The 19,748-nt window shown below is 43.4% G+C and overlaps 1 protein-coding gene across 3 annotated transcripts in view; it reads right to left on the reverse strand.

Moving 5' to 3' along the window:
* The window catches only part of INTS14 (integrator complex subunit 14), a 164,485-nt gene that overhangs the window by 71,826 nt on the left and 72,911 nt on the right, over positions 1–19,748 (reverse strand). For all 3 annotated transcript variants that reach the window (XM_086957980.1, XM_086957979.1, XM_086957981.1), the window contains exon 8: positions 9,258–9,393. In XM_086957980.1, coding sequence (XP_086814106.1) covers positions 9,258–9,393 — 136 coding nt within the window. The remainder of the gene's footprint in view (positions 1–9,257; positions 9,394–19,748) is intronic.

A 19,748-nucleotide genomic window follows, 5' to 3' on the forward strand; every position in this document is an offset into this window, starting at 1 on the left:
TTCACTATGCTATTATAAGATTGTCTGAACATCTGTCAGTAGATTTTCAAACTGTCTCATTTTTCTCAGGGATGGAATCTTCTAAACAACAGGGAAGTTAAAAAATAAAACAGCTGTGTTCGCAGGAAGAAGGGGAATTGAAAGTATCCACCGAAGGGTTATAGGAACATGCAGCATCTTCATTGGAAGAACAGTTTCCCTCCCCCTTCAAGGGCTCATGTGAAATGTAGTTTGTTGTTAAAACCATTGATTGTTTAAAGTCTGCTGGTGAATAAAGTATAGGAAGATGAAGCCTAATCCACGCCTCCATGTCCTTAATATAATTGAAACTTTTCGTTATGATAGCTAGGACATATTTCATTATGCTTCTTTTTTCTTTACCACAATTTCACAGCAGCCAATTAAAACAGTAAACCAAAACAATCTCCATTTCCCATGATAACAAAACATATTTCATAGTCCTGTCCACCAATCACCATGGACTTGACAACCAAACTGGGATGATGCCGTTTTACTGCCTCTTTCTTTGCTGCTGCAGCCAAGATATTATTTCCCAGTATATTTGAAATGATTATTGTTGCTGCATTTTAACAATGTTTTATGAGAGGGCTACCCTTTGGTACCTTCTTCAGTTTGGTAGTTTACCCCTTCCTTGATGAGGATTTGTGTGCATTTGCTGTCTTGCATTTTCCTTAAGTTTAGGCTGATGGTTGCCTGGTGCCAAGTGAGCACAATTCTATGTCTGTTTCCATAACCACAAGGTCCTGCTTCTCAGTCCTGCATTGATTTGGAGCACAGAGGGAACTACACTGCTTGCTCACAGCAGCAATCATTCAAGCCCGGCTCCCCGGAGGCTCATACTTCTGTGTAGAGTTAAAGGAAAACTTAAAATATACAAAATTATAAAGAATTCCATTCATATATGGTATGCGTCAGGGCTAATTGGAGCCCAAAAGGCTTCCTTGATCACACCATCAACAGCAGAGTCTGTTGGGGATGGAATGACCAGAATGCAGTCTTGCCTGAGGAGCACTGCTGACAGACTCTACACCTCTGTGATTGTGAAACTGATACATCGGGGGCAGCTCCCCCTATCATTCCCCAACTGAATTGCCCCTTATATCCAGATGGTCTTTTTCTGATGTGACAAGTGGCGAGTGATATGACACAATCAGAGCCCTTTGTTCTGAAGTAGTAGGTAGAGTGTTATGATGATCAATAATATATGGGAGAAGAACTGGTGGTGGCAATGGATAATTTAGTGCAACAATTTGTAAATAATGCTCTAGTAGTTACAGTGGCTGCTTCCGCAATAGAACTGTGAGCTCCTCTCCTATTATTTGTGGTGCTTTACACTCTGTGTAATCTTCCACTTCCTTAAACGCCTGCCTTGTTAACAGACTCAGATTATAGGAGGCTTAATGTGCATATGTGGGATGCTTTCTCATGTAGGGCGTACCTTTTTACAGTCTTTACTTTTATAAGATCAGTACCACAGCTGTGATGTGGAATGCTGTTCAGTCTTACAGGGCGATGCATCCTGAAGCCCTTTGTGATGCTAGTCCTCCCACTTCACTCCAAATAGAAAATCCTCAATTTCCTCAAAGACAGACTGCTCATCACCGGGTGCATTTTGGTGGCGCGGACAGGCATACGTATATAGAGGATTTAGAAACAAACCTCCATAAAGGTCTATGCAGTAGCTTCTTCATCCACAGGGTGTGCATCTCCACTCTTTCCCTGATTAAGCTTCAAAGCAAAATGCTCTGTTCTTGTTTTTTTTTTTTAATAAACAGTATTTGTAACGAATGTCTGTCTTCAGAAAACAGTGGCAGCCTCATACATATTTCACATTTGGTAAGTGTTTGCTATTTTTAATTTTCCTATTTGTATCACATTATTAAGTGGTTGCACTGAATGGAATAATCTGCAGCACCATCCTTCAGGAATGTTTCAATTGAAGTTTTGTTTGATTTAAATTCAAAGATATCAAGGCAGATTTTCAATTCTCCATGAAGCTGTTAAGTTATACCATTGTTTCTATTAAATTTACTGCATGGATTAATTTGTTCTAAATATATACATTTGTCACTAATTATTTATTATTAGTTACAAGACAAACTTCAAACTTATATCTAAGGTGCCGTTCTGAATATTTATCACCACCTCTGATTTCACGCCTGAACCCAGATTCCCTTGTAATTTATTCCTAACTCTAAATCCTGCTGATGTGGATCAGGGATCAGAACTTACTCTTACGGTCTAAAGCCAGAGGCTAATAAAAGGGTTACACTGGCTGTAGTGGAAGTTTCAAGAACGTGGTGGGGAGCACAAAGTGCATGATTTCCCTTTCTTCACTTGCCGTTTCTATGACTGGAGGATGTAGTTGCCGTAGTTAGAGGATGTTCTCAATAGGAGACATCTCCCACAAACCTTGAGCAGAATGTAAACAGGCCGAGATTTGAGATGGCATGCATGCAGTGAGCGGATTTTTGACTTTGAACATTGAGTGGGTAAAGGTAATGGGGAAAGGGAGGTAGGTATGGATTATTGTGTCTGAGTCGCTCCTTAGGTAATGGTGGCATCTAAGATGACTTGGGGTGAATGACTGAGGCTTTCTGAGTGAAAAATGTTGTGTAACACTCTGCTTCGGCCATAACTTTTTTGCAGATATTCACTTGTCCTCTGGTTGAGAATCTGCATTATCAGCTTTAACCCCGTTAATGAAATGTTTTCATCAGGTGAATGACCGCAATGATGCTTATCATCAGTTATAACTTATCAAACTGCAGATCATGTCGGAATGCCACCATTTTGAACCCCCTAAGAAGATTTGAGTCGTTGACCTGCTGCAACACATGCCGATTCGGTCAGCTGCATCACTTTCAAATTTCCCCAGCCGTCACTGAGTAGTAGCACTGAAATTCTTTGTCCAGACAACTGAAAAAGTATGGGCAACAAATGCCCAGACAGGACACATCGTCAAACCCCGCTGTGCAATCAAAGAAACTAGGAGCCAGTACGGGCAATGCAAAATCTGGAAAAATGGCCGCATTTGTCAGCCTTTGAGAAAAGAATAGTTCATGAGGATTATGAATATAGTGATTTGGAGCAATCAGCTGGTGGCTCTCAACATTGGCCAAAGATATAGACGATTCAGACAAAAATGCTTGATCATTCAGATCAGTCAGGAGGTTCACAGGTGCAATTCCTCCAAATACCCAATAAACACAAAAAGGCTGTTAGTTGTGCAAGCTCAACCTCAGGGACTACTGGCGATCGTTGAGGGATCCTATTCTTCAATCCAGATGACACTGTGCCCCTCAGGGTCCTCTGATTGGGTTTCTCTTCCAGCAGTTGTGGCGTATATTCAAACACTGCTCCATAGGTGTTTGCTACAGATGTGTGTACCTGCTTAATGAGCAGAATGCCATCAACCTGCTCTATTGTGAAAGTGGCTGCAACCCTGCAGGTTCATCCAAATATAACCACTTTCCTCAATACATTCTCCAGCAACCCTAAGCGGAAAACCTGTCATGGCAAATTATTGGATCTCTTGGGCCCCTTTCCAAGATCATAGGCATGGCTGTTTATGTCAAAGAATCACAGACCCCGATAGATTCTGAAGTACAAGCTGGTTAGGCTCAACGAGTAGATTGCCAGTTGGTGGGTGTAGGAAGATGGGTCTTTATATGATATATCAAAATAAGATATATCGTGTAAAGAATCCAGGGGTTCCCTTATGAGTGGGCAGGGGCTTTCCATAGCAATTCTAAGGTGCTCTGCTAGAGGGAAGTGTGGTCAAGCAGCCATAGGATTCTCACAGAGGAGTGCAAGACATCTGAAAATACATACAATTATCAAAAATTAGATGCACAACTCAAGAAGTAGAGCTACACCAATTTAGAAAAATATATATGTTTAGGCATCAAACAAAAATTATTCAGGTAAGTAAGTTTTTAAATATGAAGCCTTTTTAGTTCAAACATCCAACAATTACTGCAATTTCTGGAGGATGGAATGTTATACTATGGGAGGAAAAGTCAATGCGGCATCCAGGTATAGTACAGCAATGTTCGGGATTCGTCTCCAGGAGTTAAGGTGAGTGGCGGGCATGGTAAAAAGGCAGCACCAGCAGAACACCACCAGAGACGCTAGGGCAGCCGGGTGAGAGGTGAAAAACAGCATTGGCTGCCCAATGTTAGTCTATGGAAAATGGTAAAAAGAGGCTGCAGGCTTTAACTGGGGGCCAGTCGGGCTGAACCAACAGGTAGGCTCAAGCTCCACGATGTTTGGAGACGTAGGGGCACCTTTGGTCCTCTTCTCTACGACTCATGAACGACGGGTGGAGAGGTGTCTTTAGGTGTCCGGTTTTCTTACCGTCGCAGTAGAGGGGCCTGCGTGCAGAGGCTTCAAGTAATGTCGAGGAGTCCACAAGAGGTGTTGCCACACTGAATTCGGTCTCTGGAGGGCTGGGAGACCACACGGACACTGTTGGCTCATTTCAACTTGGGCTCGGAGCAACAGGTGCAGTGGTGTCTTCAGGATTCTGTGGTCACGGAGTCCTTCAATGAGCTTTTGAATGCCTGTATGATGCAGGGAAGCAGCGCAACTGCTTATCGGGAGGTCTTGGTTCCTGGGTTAGGTGCTCGCAGGTCTCTCAGGCCTGCAGGATAGCTGACTTTTGGTGCAACTGGCGAAGGCAGCAGGCAGGCCGATAGAGTTGGCGCCAAGTCAGTTGCTGGATCTTCTATTCTTGCATGATGCGACTCTTCTCGTCATTCAGGTTGGCAGGATCTGGTCATTTGGTGCCACGGGCTCCCGTAAATACTCAATTTTGAGGCGTTAGGAGAGTGTAGGGTAGTAGCCAATGGGCTACTTACCCTCAGATTCACTACGCCCCGATATGACCCCTTCATGTGAGTAGTGGGCATAACCCTGTCCCAGAGTTCTTAAGTATGCCATCACAAAGATGGCTACTTCTGAAAAGTCCTGTCCACATCAGTTTAGCCCAACTTAGGGGTGGTACTAGCCTGGGGAGGCACACCTACCTGATTAGCTGATTTTTCCATCTGTCCAGGTGCCAAAGGGGCTCTGGACATGGGGGGGGTTAGCTTCCTCTCCTGTGAGAGGAGCCAGATTTGTATTCCAAAAGCGGCAGCTCTTTGAAGCTTGCTGGCTAGGGTAGGTTAATCAGCAGGTCATCCTGTGGGAGGGGGTGTGACACCCTCTTCCTGAATAGGCTTTTGTTCTGGGTCTCATGAGATGAAAGGGCAGGCACCTCTAAGGTGCCCTCTGTGTGCATATATTGGTAAATCCAACACTGGAATCAGTGTGGGTTAAACAATACAAGACGCTTGATATCAAACATCCCTATTTTCAGTGAAACCAGCATGTAGCTGGGGAACTTGTTTTCAACAGTGTCCAGTACATGTGCTAAAATGGCTTCCCTGTCCACTTGCACTGGCAGTTATGGAACGGACCAGCACAGGGGCATATCTGCTCATGCAGGTATGCCCTGACATGTAATACCAAGCATCCTGCCTTAGGGGTGTATGGCCTGCTGTAGGGGCGACTTACAAGACTACATGCAGGGTTAAGGGGGCTGGCACACAGCGATGTGTGTCAGGTTGTGTTTTCAGTTTTGTCGGCACCAAAACAAGCAGCCTGTGATACCAGCCCTGCATGAGGTTGATGAGGGGTCCCTTAGGGTGGCACAATTCATGCTGCAGCCCTTGGGGTACCCCCTATAGTACCTCAGGCCCTAGGTACCCGGGTTACCATTTACTAGGGACTAGGGTGCTAAAGGCATTGCCAAATGGGGGAACAATCGTACAGTTATGGGAAAAACACTGCTACTGGGGACCTGGTTAATAAGAACCACACTTCAGTCCAAGTTGCATCAAATATCAGGCAAAAAGTGGAGGAAGGGTACTGCAACAAAAACCCAGTTTCCTACAGGGGAACACAAATTATTGTGGTACCAGCAGAAAGACAGAAATCAATCCTTATGCATATGGATCCAAAAAGAACGGGAGGTAGAGAGCAGGAGATCTGCGTACTGATGAAAGGAAGGGAGGAAGTGTGCCGGAAAGATTAGTAAAAGTAAGTACGGGGAAAGTATTTGATTGAAGGGCAGTGTGGTTGTATGAAAGATGGGAAAAATCTAGCAGCGATGTCTGTTGGGGAAGGGTCATCTGCGCTGAGAAGTCCGTTTGGATATAGTTTCTGATACAAAGTCATGGGGTTAGAGGGAAAACGTTAAATATGGGCGAGTAGAAAAACAAGGCATTTATATAATTTGGATATACACTGAAATGAGTGTCATGACTTAGGTGTTGAGTCTCATGATTTAACGTTGTTTTATTAAAAACATTTTGTAGTGAATCCCTTATGAAGGGCGAAGAAATGCCCAAAATGCATTGGATATACTACAGAGGATTTTTAAATGTTATTCGTCGCGTTGCAGTAGAAAGGCTTGGATTGGCAATCTGCAACATTTGAAGAGTGTAAAATACATTTACTGTCGAACATGTGATTGTGTAAAACAGGATTGAAAGTGTTCAGACCAATGGATGAATTTGACAATAAAAAAAAAAATGGAAAAATCAAGTTGCCTTTTTTGAAAGGCTGTCGATGTGCATCCGATAAAGGAGCGTAATGTCGCTCCAGCCATTATCAATTGTTCCTTTGAGTGGTTAAAAGGCAAAACCACAATATATCTGGGCTGCACACAAAAGGATAAAAACAAAAAGACACTCACAATAAGCTGGAAAAGATATGGAGCGCATTTTGTCACTTTTGTATGTAATTGATCTTTCCAGGTCCCCTTCACTACAATGCGCTTCAGAGGTTAAAGATCCAACATCATCACAAGGGGTCTGTTTAGGGACCAAACAAATCTGTGCCACAGTGGAACTCTCCTGGTGAATAAAACACATGAAAGCCTGGAACGGCAGGGCCATATTTGGTTCCCGTTTAGAGGTGGTCATTGAGTGAGATCTCTGCAAACAAGGACTGGGGACCCAGATGTGGCTCAATCTCCACAGTCTGTTGATGGTCCAAAATAGAGTTGAACATCCATGTCAATTGCTTGTAGTTATTAACAGGATACGTTGCCATAAAAACTTTGCCCCCTCGGAAAGAAAATAGTTACATTCTTCACCAGATGGTCAATGTTTTGTCAGTCTGTTATATAAAGAAACTGGAAGAAGCAAGGATGTTTGGCACTTCTTCCTACAACACAAGCTTTTAGTGGTAGCAGAGCATCTTCTAGTACAATCAAGTGCGGTTTAGATGGGGGGCAGGATATGGGAGCTGGAGTGGGGGCGATCTGCTTGCTTCCTCATTGAGCAGACAACTGGGCACACATTTCAGCTTGAGGGCTAATGCACACTACAAGACTGGAGTAGAAATCTCTACTATGCATTCCCCCCATTTATGACCATTTCTCGGGTGAAGGCCAAAGCAAGGAGGCAGAAAGAAGATATGATTCTAGGGACTCCCTTGTGGAGGGCACAGCTGTAGTTCCCAGTCCTTCTGGAGGTGCAGTGTTATTCATAGCTGAGACTCTTTCCCAGATATGTTCTGGCAGAGCAGTTACACTTCATGGCTTGGGCGTAAGGGGTAATTGGCAAATGCCTGGATTATCGTAAGAAGCTGGATTTTTTATCAAACAGGCATGGTCTACCATTAGCGATATTTCTGCTTTCTAGAAGTGATAGGCATGTTGGCGCAACAAGTCTGTGTGGTGCAGTGTTACAGTTTGTGGTAAACTTCTTATCCCAATTGGCTTTGGATGGTCTTGGTTACAGGTTGGTTCAGATCTGCTATTTCAGCTAGTCATATACCAACTGAGAGTAAACCAATCGGCAAAAACACTTTTGTGGGCAGGTTAATGAGAGGGATCAGATTATCTTGTCCAGGAAACAACTATCAGTAAAATTTATAATGTTATTATATTTAATCTTGTGCAGACGAGTGCCAGATGGAGGTGATTTGGATCGAACTGGTGGAATTTCTTTTCCTCCTCAGTGAGTTTCACTTTATTTTTCTTGACACGCTAATACTTATTCTAAATGTGTATCATACTCTAGCTTTCTAGATAATCTCAGATTGTGTTTGATGCAAGGTTTAAAGGCATATGAAGATTGCACTAGAGAGTTTAAAGCGGATTGTAAAGGGCAGTTGCTTATTACTCTACAACACCTTGTAGAACGGTGACATCAGCAACACAGGCCAGGTGGGTAAAATAGCCTTTGTATGAAGCGATTATAATGTGAATATGTAAGCAGCTCATTCAGCCAGAGGTGCTATGGCAGCTAGGGTGCTGTTGCTGGGTTCTAGATTAGAGGAGATTATGAAGGCCACTGATTGGTTTTTGGACTCACATTTCAAAAAATTCTATTGTAAAGTGATTAAGACTGTTGCTTAGATTGTAGTGGACAAGCTTTAAATAAATATACTCCATGCCTCCGGTCCACAAATAGCATAGAAAATATTTTAGCTACTGCCTGACAAATTTTCAGTTCTATTAAGGATACAGAAGAAATTATTATCCCACACAAATGTACGAGGATACTAACAACTGGGTATTAAGTATCTAAAGTATGGTTGTATAGGAACCAATGTTTACTTGCCCTTGTTAGAAATGTTGCTAAATATATATTGAAACGGGGATAACTTGACACTTTTTTTCAGGAAATGAACAAAAGCAGGATTAGATTCCTAAACACTGTTCGGAATAATTAGCAGAGAGAGGAGGTGGAAGGCCGAGTGACGTTGGCTGAATTTATTAAGGGCCTACACTGCTCAAAAAAAAAAAGTAGTAGTACAATGGTGTCAATCCCAATTAGTTTGCTGCAGTCCATGTAGATTTGTGGACTGGGGTATGACGTGTTCTCACTGGAAATGTCATTTTTGTGGTTTACATGATCCTCACCTCTGTGTCCTTGTTAGAATTGAAAATTCTTGACACAATAGCTACAAATCTTTCATTTCACTTCTTTTTACCCCCATCAAATGCTTTCTGAACTTGCTCAGCCATGTCAATTTCAATAGGAGACAAATGAAAGTCCTTCAATCAGTTACTGAACACAGACCTGTTAGTATCCAAAAACAATAGGTAAGAGATTGACAGGTGATGGTAAAATGGACTGACTTATTGAGATGAAACTAGGAAACAGCTTCACAGCAATATTTAAAGGTAGGTTCTAATAACCACCAAAATCCATCGAGGGTCTGGAAAAATATCTTACCCCAGTTGGACAATTGCAACCATCCCTTCCACTTTCAAGCTACCATGCAGTAACACACAGAAGTTGGGGATTTTGCCAGCTAACTGATTTTCATCCTCAGTCTCGTCTGTGATGCCAGCATTAACTTCATCTCCCTCTATAGAAAAACAAAGTTGCATTCAAATTAAATTCTTCAGCATTTGAAGACCATGAAATCAACAAACTTAAGAGGAAAAACAGCAAAAAATACAACGGTAAAGACCCAGTTTATCAATAATGAACTTACACCCAAACTCAGACTCCACCATCTTCTAGGCAACACTCAATCAGGATTCAGAAAGAACACAGCACCAAAACACCACCCATCACAGCCACCAACGACATTCAAATCCTCCTGAACCAAGGAGAAACAGAGGCACTCATCAAGCTAGACTTCTCTGCTGCCTTCAAAAGGGTCACCCAGAACACCCTCATGAAAAGATTCCACGAGACTGGCATACAAGGATCTGCCATCAAATGGATCAGTTCCTTCCTCACAGAAAGAATACAAAGGGTCAGACTGCCACCCTTTATATTAGAGACCAATAAATACGCGGAGTCCCAAATGCATCGTCCTTACTCACACTTTTAAACATATATATGACACCGCTCGCCAGTATCCTCCGATCACAAAACATCACATTCATACAGAGAAATGTTGGAACAACTTCTTGATTTTAAAGATCCCTTAATTTTAGCGGGAGACTTTAATTTAGTTCTTTACCCCCAAATGGATAAAACGTATAAGGATAAGTCTATATACAATTCTAAAACAAGATCTCTCGTGGTGAACGCTATGCATCAGTTGGGTTGGATGGATATTTGGAGGAAAAAATGGGGGACAAAAAAGGAATACACTTTTCACAATAAGAAGCTAGGACATAAATCTAGACAAGATTTTTTCTTGATTGCAGATGAGCTATGCGGTGTCGTAAAGGAAGTCAAGCATTTAGGAGGGCACCTGTCAGACCATTCGGCAGTATCCCTAATGTTGAAACTCTCTGGTCAGCAGACTACTAAAAGGTGGACCATGGATCGAAGCATCTTGCTTGAGGATTAAGTGGTAATAAAACTGTTAGAGGACTCAGAGAGGTTCTTTGAGCTAAACCTAGGAACCGCCTTAATTGAAATCATATGTGACTCTTACAAAGCTTATTTGAGGGGGTGATCTTTGCCATTCAATCTAAAAGGCAAAAACAGTTTAGGGCTATGATAACTGAGATCGAGACAAAAATGGCCAAGCTAGAACTTGCTCTCCTAGCTCAGAATTTATCTTTTGAACCAAATATCCGGAGAGAGCTTTTAGCTTGCAAATTACAATTAAAAGGGGTTCTTGATGCCAGAGTTAGGAAACGTTGGCAGGCCAGTTCTCTTGCTCATTTTGAATATGGTGAAGCCAGTGGGAAGCTCCTAGCCTGAAAAGCAAAAAAAGAACAAAGCAGGAATAGGATCAAAGGAGTCTTGTCCGGTACTATGGGTGAGATCTCAGAAAACGCTATTGATATCGAGGAAGCCTTTTTTAATCACTTTGGCCAGGTGTATAAAGAGGATTTATCTCCGCAGGATAGCTCAATTCAAGCATGGCTTGACCAATATGCTGTATTGAGAATAGAGGATGAGGCATCTAATAACTTAAATGGAAGTATAAGCTTGAAGGAAGTGGTTGAGGCAATACAGTCGGGTAAGAGTGGTAAAGCCCCATATATATAAGACCCCAGCGCCAGTTATTGTCCCTGTGCTCCACAGTCTCTTTTCTTTTATTTTTGAGGAAGGAGGAAATATTCCTCCCTCATGGAACGAGGCAACTGTAGTCCTTATTTTGAGGCCCTTTAAACCAACGGCGCAATGTGATTCTTATAGGCCAGTCTCTCTGCTGAATCTTGACTACAAGATTCTTGCCAAGATTTTGGCAGAGAGATTAAATGGGGTAGCTGGCAATCTATTGCATTCTGCTCAAAAGGGGTTTGTGAAAGGTCTGACCATACAAGACTTGACTCAAGCATTAGTGGGAGCAATCGATTTGGCATCTTTGTAAAGGATGCCAATGGCGATTATTACACCCAACACCACTAAGGCGTTTGACCGCGTAAATTGGGCCTACTTAGCCAGAGTATTGGAGAGATGCAATCTGGGTAGGAACTTTTGTAGAGCCATTTCCTCTTTTTACCATCATCCTAGTGCTAGAGTACTGGTCAATGGTAGCCTATCGGCTCCTATAACTATAAAAAGAGGGACAAGACAGGGATGCCCTCTTTCACCTTTGCTCTTTAATTTATATATCGAGCCCCTGGCAGAGAAAATGAGGCAAGACAACAATATCGCACCCTTTAAATATAAGAATTGGGAAAAAAAAGTTTCTCTTTACGCGGATGGTATGATGGTCTATACTTCAAATCCAATACAAGCAATCCCGCTAATCTAAAGTGCAGCTGCCCAGTTTGGTCAGATATCGGGCTATCAGATTAATCAGTCAAAGACTGAATGTATGGTTTGGAATATAGAAGCCCATGATCCAATTTTGAAAAAAGAGATAATACACCTGGGAATCCAAATCACTTAGGATATAGAACGATTAACGGATAGAAATCTTGATAAAATAGATAAAGAAATCGTTGATTCTTTAAAGGGCTGGTCTCTTCTCCCCCTCACGTTAATTGGAAGAGTAAATATCGTAAAAATGATGCTTTTGCCTAAATTCATATTTTTATTCCAGAATATACCTTTAGCGCTTTTAAGGAAGATAAGCTAAGGAAAATCCAAGCAAAACTAAACTCCTTCGTATGGGCCACACAGGGTATTAGGATCTCATGGAGGAAACTGCGGAGAAAGAAAAGCAAAGGTGGCTTGTGTGCCCCAGACCTGAAGATCTATGCTTGGACATTGCTACTGAAGGCTGGGATAATGCTTTTTGATGAACCTGACAGTTCAGAAGCAGCTATAAAGGCAATGTTTTCAGAAATTCAAGGGGGATCTCATGGTTTCCTGTTTAAGTTTGGGGACCCACGCTTCTTTAAAAAGGTTCGACTGAAGTTGTTGAGGGACATGGCTTTTACCTGGGCAAGATTAAGGAAATCTTTGAACATTGCATACTACACAGCTAGGGCTCCTATCTGGGAGTCCCCGGGATCTCCCGAGTGGACTAAGGATTCTCTTGCAAAACCTTTGCTAGATGCCGATATAAAATAATGGTTTCAGCTGATGCCCGAGGGGTCGTTGTTACATTGGGATGAGATCTCTACCTTGACCGAGAATAACCTAGCCAAGTTTAAATATCTCCAAATTAAAAGCTGGATCTAGGCTGTGGGATCGGAAGTGGGAGAAACAAATGTTTTGGAGAATCTGCTTCAGGGGAAGAGCAGGAAGATAAAGACAGCAACTTTGTATTGGACTATCTTGGAAGCAGATGATGGTGACTTTACTTTGCCAGTGCACTTATAGGGAGACCACGTTCCGCAGGCAGATTTAGAGGATTTATGGCAAGTATCCTTTGATCTACTACACACTACAGTATCTCCCGCCAATTTAAAACGCAATCATCTGTTTTCTCTTCACAGAGTATACTAGTCCCCCTGCTAACCTTTCTAAATTTTCGAAAGGTACCATTCCCTGCTGTCCAAAGTGCCAGCAGGAAAAAGCCGATGATGTCCATATGTTTTTAACCTGCCCTGTCTTGCATAATTTTTGGTCTGCGGTATCTGAAGGTATGAAAATTCTGTTTAATTTTGATATACAGGTGTGCGTAGCACTTATTTTTTTTTGGTATTTTTGATAATTATGAATTACTTTCTCGAGATGTTAATAAGCTGTTGTTATATTAAATTATACTCGGTCGTAGAGAAATATGTAAATCCTGGTTAAAAGATACCGCACCTACTTATTTAGATTGGATAAATGCAATTAACCATACATTGAACTTAGATAGGGCAGATTGGAAGTGGAAAAAATACTTTTGGATTCCTTGCATAGCTGGCTGGATAAGTCGTAACATTGCTCTAAAAATAGTCCAATGATTATGCCTTTTTGCAGAATAAATTACCCCGGGATCAGTTCCATGGTCGGCAAGTAAGATGAACTGAATTGACCTTCTCTTTTATAGCGAGTGTATCTGCAGAAATTGCATCCATTAAGATTTTCGGAGTCTAGAACACATTTTGGGATCCATTTGCTGCGCAGCGGATGGTATCCTTACTGTACTCTGAGAATATCTTCTGGCGTATGAGGACAAAAAAAAAAAAAAGACATCACATTCATCTCCTAAGCTGATGACACCCAACCCATCCTTTCCCTGCCGGACAACTACCACCAGAACCAACTTCACTAACTGCATGACCATGGTAGCAAAGTGGATGCGAAACAACTGCCCAACGCTCAACTCCTTCAAGACGTAAGTACTGGTCTTCAGCAACAAGACCTCCCCATGGGACTCCACCTGGTGGCCGTCAGTGAAAGGACAGTAGGAAGTTGCCTCTTTATGTGATATATCAAAATGAGCTATAACATGCAAGAGGTCCAGTGATTCCCTTATGAGTGGGTAGGGGCTGTTTTAGCAATCCCAAGGTGCTCTCCTAAGGGGTAGTGTAGTCGAGCAGCCGTAGGCCTTTTGGAGAGAAGTGCAAGACACCTGCAAATACACATAATAGTCAATAAATGATGCACACGACTCAATAAGGAGATACACACCAATTTATAAAAATAACACCTATCTAGATCTATACTACTATTATAAAGAGAGAACTCTCACCTTTGAGCCAGGTAAACTCGGGAACCACAGCACCAATCTACACACCCGATACATCCTTGAAAATGTCAGGGTGTGTAGATGGACATAGGCTACATAAAATGAAAAAAAAACGTAAATTAAAAAAAATTAACTTTAAAAACAAAGTAGTCCCCTGAAAGAAGCGCCGGCCGTGACATAACGTTGGCCGCGACGCGCTGCTCGCGACGTGCGTGATGACGGGACATGGAGCGGCGGTGATGTGAGGAGCAGCGGATCAGGTAAGGCATTTACAAACACGGAAAATGTCGGGGCGGGAGCCAAACGCGACGTGCGTGATGACGGGACATGGAGCGGCGGTGATGTGAGGAGCAGCGGATCAGGTAAGGCGTTTACAAACACGGAAAATGTCGGGCGGGAGGGGGGCGGGAGGTGGTCCGTGTCCGTGTTCTGACGGCAAGAAGGAGAAGGAGGAGTCCCGTCAGCTGCAGCACTTCGAGCGTAGGGGAGCGGAGCAGAGCTGATCGGCTGAGGGCGGCCGAAAATGGAGCGGAGCAGGGTGGAGGAGCAATCTGCCAGCGCAGGGGGTCGGGGCTGCGGGGGTCGTGAGGTACATAACACCTACCTCTGCTCGCTCCACCACATGCTGCCCCAGCCCCCTTCTGCCCCGGCCAAAAAATGCAGCCCCCAGCCCCCTTCTGCCCCAGGCAACGCTGGGGCGGGCTGCTAGTCTTTATATATATTTAGGCACCAGAATCAATACGATCAGGTAAGTGCATTTTTGAAGAGAAATACTTTGGTGTTTGAAAAGCCGACAGTGCAATTTTTAGAACCTGCAATGTTTTTTTATGGGAGGGAAAAAAAGTACCGAAGTCAGGTACAGCACAGCGACTTTTGAGAGGAATCTCCAAGACTTAAGGCGAGTGGAGTGCAAGGTCCAAGGCAGTACTAGCAAGACACCACCAGTGGGGAAGTCAATGGGGATCGGTCTTTGTGAAAAGAGGCTGCAGGTTTTGATTGTGAGGCCAGTCGAGATAAACCATAGAGGGACTCAGGCCTCACGATGCTCAGCGACACCTTTGGTCCTCTTTTCCACGGGCGACTGATGCAGAGGTGTACTTAAGTGTTGGGTTTTTGTCCCCGGGAGCAATCGCAGTAGAGGGGGCCTGCGAACAGAGCCTCTACCCAAGCATGGTTTCTGACCTCCTGAGAGCAGACGCCCTCACCCTTGGGTGTCACAAAGATGTCTCTGGTAGCAGGCTGTCGTAAACCAGTCCGTCACTACAATAGTGGTTGGTAGGTTTTCAAGGGGCACCTCTAAGGTGCCCTCTGTGTGTATGTATTAATAAATCCAAAACTGGCATCAGTGTGGGTTCATGTTCATTAATACGAGATGTTCAATACCAAATAACCCTATTGTCAGTGAAGCCATCATGTAGCTGGGGAACTTGTTTTCCCCAGTGTCCAGTACATGTACTCAAAATGGCTTACCTGTTCACTTGTACTAGCAGCAATAGGGCTGACCATACAGGTGTATATCTTCTCATGCAGTTATGCCTTTACATGTAGTATGGTGCACCCTGCCCTAGGGCTGTAAGGACTGCAGTAGGGGTAACTTATCTATACTCTATGTTGTGTTTTCACTTTTGTCTGCAACAAGACAAGAAGCCTGCACTTGCAGTCTATATGTGTTTGGTGAGGGGTACTTTAGGGTGTTGGTGTGCAAAGAGGGTATGAAGTTCCTCGAGGTCTGAGTAAATCACGTGAAGTTGTATGTGGGGGAAACGCCACAAGGTGGTCGTCCTACCTAGATGGAAAAAGGGAGGGGGGATTTCCCTTGTCTGAACTAGGGCTCTCACACACCTAGCAAGCTAGGTGTCATGCTTCATCATATGAGCTTGCCCCTCGTCAGGTCGGAGCTGCAATACCGGACGGGCTCCCAGTATGGGGTTCTTTGGCGGGGATCTTTTGTTCCTGCGGATGGGTGCAGTGGGGTGAGGTGTGTAGATGTGAGTGGGCGAATTAAAACAGGCCAGTTAGTCCTAGTGATGATTTATTCGGGAAGGTAAACTGCTTGAGTAAAAACAGAAAGAGATGCAGTGAACTAGATCGAAGGTTTCTAGCTGTGTATGCTCTACTCTCTGGAGAGCAACATGTTTCGAGCTCCAAGCGTCAGGAGGATCAAAGCACTTCATCAGGACTATAAATAACTATCTACACAACATAAGTGAAGAGCCTACATACCATGTAATCAGGTCGGTACCCAAAGTTGCTGCCAATGGGGACTCGCAACGGAGTACGGCGATCAATGTGGACAGCAGTGTGTGTCCTACGCTCCTTGAACGTGTTTTCCCTGACCTACCATGGGTACTTGTGGCGTTTTCCCCATCTACACCATCACATGATTTACTCAGACCTCGAGGAAGTTCATACTCTCTTTGCACACTGTTTCTGTGGGGCATGTATGCTGGACCTCATTAAACTTGCCCCTCTGTCCCTTCTGTTTGTTTCATCGGGTACTTTAGGGTGGCACAATTTATGCTGCAGCTCTTAAGGACCCTCTTTGACCCCTTTGCACTAGGTACCAGGGGTACCACTTACTAGGGCCTTACAGGGAGGGCGAAAGTCATTGCCACTTGGGGTTCAATTAACCAGCTTCTGAAAAAATATGTGGTTAGCAGGAGCCCAGTGCACTTCCAGTCAAAATCACATCAAATATCAGGCAAAAAGTGGGGGTGACCATGTCAAAAAGGGCTACTTTCCTACAAGGACCAACACCCAAACCCCCAGACCATGCAATAAATCTGGGGATCATTCTAGTTGACAAGCTCAACATGGCCTCACAAGTCAATGCAGTGTGCACTTCTTGCTTCCATATGCTGCGAAAAATCTTCAAATAGTTGCCTCAGAAAAAACTAGTTACTTACCTGTGCACTATGGTTCTCCAGTATTATCTTTCATAGATTCACATGCTTGTATCTTCCCCGTCGTCATGGTGGGAGTCTCACGGTAACAGAATGACTATAGCAGTATTATAGAGTAAAACACTGCATAGAAAGTCCCATAGGGGACCATAATATTTGGTTGCCAAACCTCCTCATTATTTGGAGCAAAACTCAGCCAATCAACTGCCAGCCCTGACAACACACTCCCCAGCGGAGGCATCATACCTCAGATTTCCAGCCAGAGTGAGAGCCAAGAATATATCCAGAGATAAGAGATCTACCTGAGTAACGGGGAGGTGGGAGGGCCGCATGTGAATCTATGAAACATAATACTGGAGAACCATAGTGTACAGGTAAGTAACTAGTTTTATCTCCAGTATTGAATCTTTCATAGATTCACATGCTTGTATCAGAATAGTGAGCAGTACTTACTACAAGGAGCGTTGCTCAGGATAGAACCTCACAGGCTTTGTGGGCTCTGCTCCTCTTTTCATATATCAACAATCATAAAAATATAATATTTCCAAAATGTTACACAAAGCATGTCTATTGACCAGACAGAATGTAAATAAAGCAAGAGCATGACCTTGAAATACATGCAGACATATATATATATATATATATATATAAATGGCGTAGAACTGCTTGTCCCACTGCTGCGTCATTTCGCCATGCTGTATCTAGACAATAGTGTCTAGTAAAAGTGTGCACATTCTTCCACGTTGCTGCTCTGCAAATGTCTGGCAGTGAAACTCCTGCAAATAGGGCCGTAGAAGTTGCCATCTTTCTGGTGGAATGTGCATGTACTCTGGATTGAAGAGAATTACCGGCTTTGTCATGGCACAGAGAGTTAGCCGAAGAAATCCATCTAGAAATACTAGATCTGGAAAGTGCCAAAACTTTTCTTGGACCAGAAAATGCTACAAAAAGCTGGTTTGTTTTTCTGAATGACTTCGTCCTGTCAATGTAGGACTTTAGACACCTTTTGACGTCTAGAGAGCGTAGAGATCGTTCCGCAGAGGACAAAGGATCTTTAAAATATGTAGGCAACACCACAGGTTCGTTGAGATGAAATATGGAGGGAACCTTAGGAATGAACTTCGGATTTGTCCTCAAGGTAACCTTATCAGGATGAAATTGAAGGAAAGGTTCAGAAATCGAGAAAGCCTGAATTTCGCTTACTCTCCTTGCTGAAGTCAGCTAAAAGTAAGGCCGTCTTCCATGAGAGAAATTGTAAATCAGCTTTATGTATCGTTTCGAAAGGAGACTTCATGAGCTGTGCCAGAACTGTATTAAGCTGCCATGAGACTGTTGGACGGTGACCTGGGGGAAACGTTCTGAAAAGTCCCTTGAGAAATTCTTTTATCACTCTTTGAGACCAGAGAGACCAGAGAGATGGACGGTTAGGATCTCTTGAATATCTTGAGATAGCTGCCAAATGCACTTTTATAGAAGCATTTGAAAGATTCGCTGTAACCAAATGCAAAAGATAAGACAGGATTTGTTCTGAAGAGTTTTTAAAGGGATGAAGATTTTGGAAAGCGCACCATTGACAAAACCTCTTCCATTTTGCCGTATAGGTACTGTTTGTAGAGATTGCCCGTGATTCAGAGAGAATATCTCGGCATTCCTGAGAAATATTCAAAGATTGAAATTCATGCTCATGAGGTTCTATGCCAATAAATTGAGCGATTTCAAATTTGGATGGAGAATTTGACCTTTGTTCATGGAAATCAAGTTCTGAGAGAATGGAAACTGAATCCTGGGTGCCACTGACAGCTTGTGGAGATCGGAGAACCAAGCTTGTCTCGGCCATGCTGGAGCTATGAGAATTAATTGGGACGGTTCAGATTTCATTTTCCGAATCACTTTCGAAATTAGAGGGAATGGAGGGAAGGCATATGCGAACAACCCTGTCCAACACATTTGAAGTGCATTGCCCCACGATCCTTTCTATGGAATCTGCTTGCGAAGTGCTTGCATTTTGAGTTGTGAACCGTCGCGAAAAGATCCAGTGATGGGTCCCCCATAGGCAACAGACTTGGAGAAGCTGATCTTGATGTAATTCCCACTCGTGAGCAACATTTGGAGATCTGCTGAGGGCATCTGCTCTTATGTTGTTCACCCCCGGAATGTGCTGAACGAGATGTTGTGGAGTAGCAACCACCTCCAATTTCTTGCGCTTGTTTTGAGAGAAGTTCCAACCTTGTACCCCCTTGTTTTAGTAGGTAAAACATGGTAGTCGTACTGACGGTCCTGACCAGAACCGTGGAACCTCTGATCCTGGGTAGAAACGCTTGTAATCCCAAGAACACTGCCTTTAACTCTAGTAGGTTGATGTGAAGATGAGTTTCTCCTTCTGACCAATGACCTTGTATTTCTAATTCTTGGAGATGTGCCCCCCAACCTTGCCGAGATGTGTCTGTCATGGAAATCTGAGGTATGATTGGTCTGCTGGGGAGTGTGATGTCAGGTCTGGCATCTGATTGGCTGAGTTTTGGTCTAAATAATGAGGAGGTTTGGCAACCAAATATTATGGTCCCCTATGGGACTTTCTATGGAGTGTTTTACTCTATGATACTGCTATAGTCATTCTGTTACAGTGAGACTCCCACCATGACGACGGGGAAGATACAAGCATGTGAATCTATGAAAGATTCAATACTGGATAGCACCAGACGTAACATCACGCAAGCACTCATCAGCAGCAGGCTGGACTACGGCAACATTCTCCACACCGGACTCTCCAAATAACTCCTGCACAGACTTCAGACCATCCAGATCACTGCTGCAAGACTCACAGTCGACGTC

This window comes from Lissotriton vulgaris, chromosome 2_1 (assembly GCF_964263255.1).
Source record: "Lissotriton vulgaris chromosome 2_1, aLisVul1.2, whole genome shotgun sequence".
NCBI classification, from domain to species: domain Eukaryota; kingdom Metazoa; phylum Chordata; class Amphibia; order Caudata; family Salamandridae; genus Lissotriton; species Lissotriton vulgaris.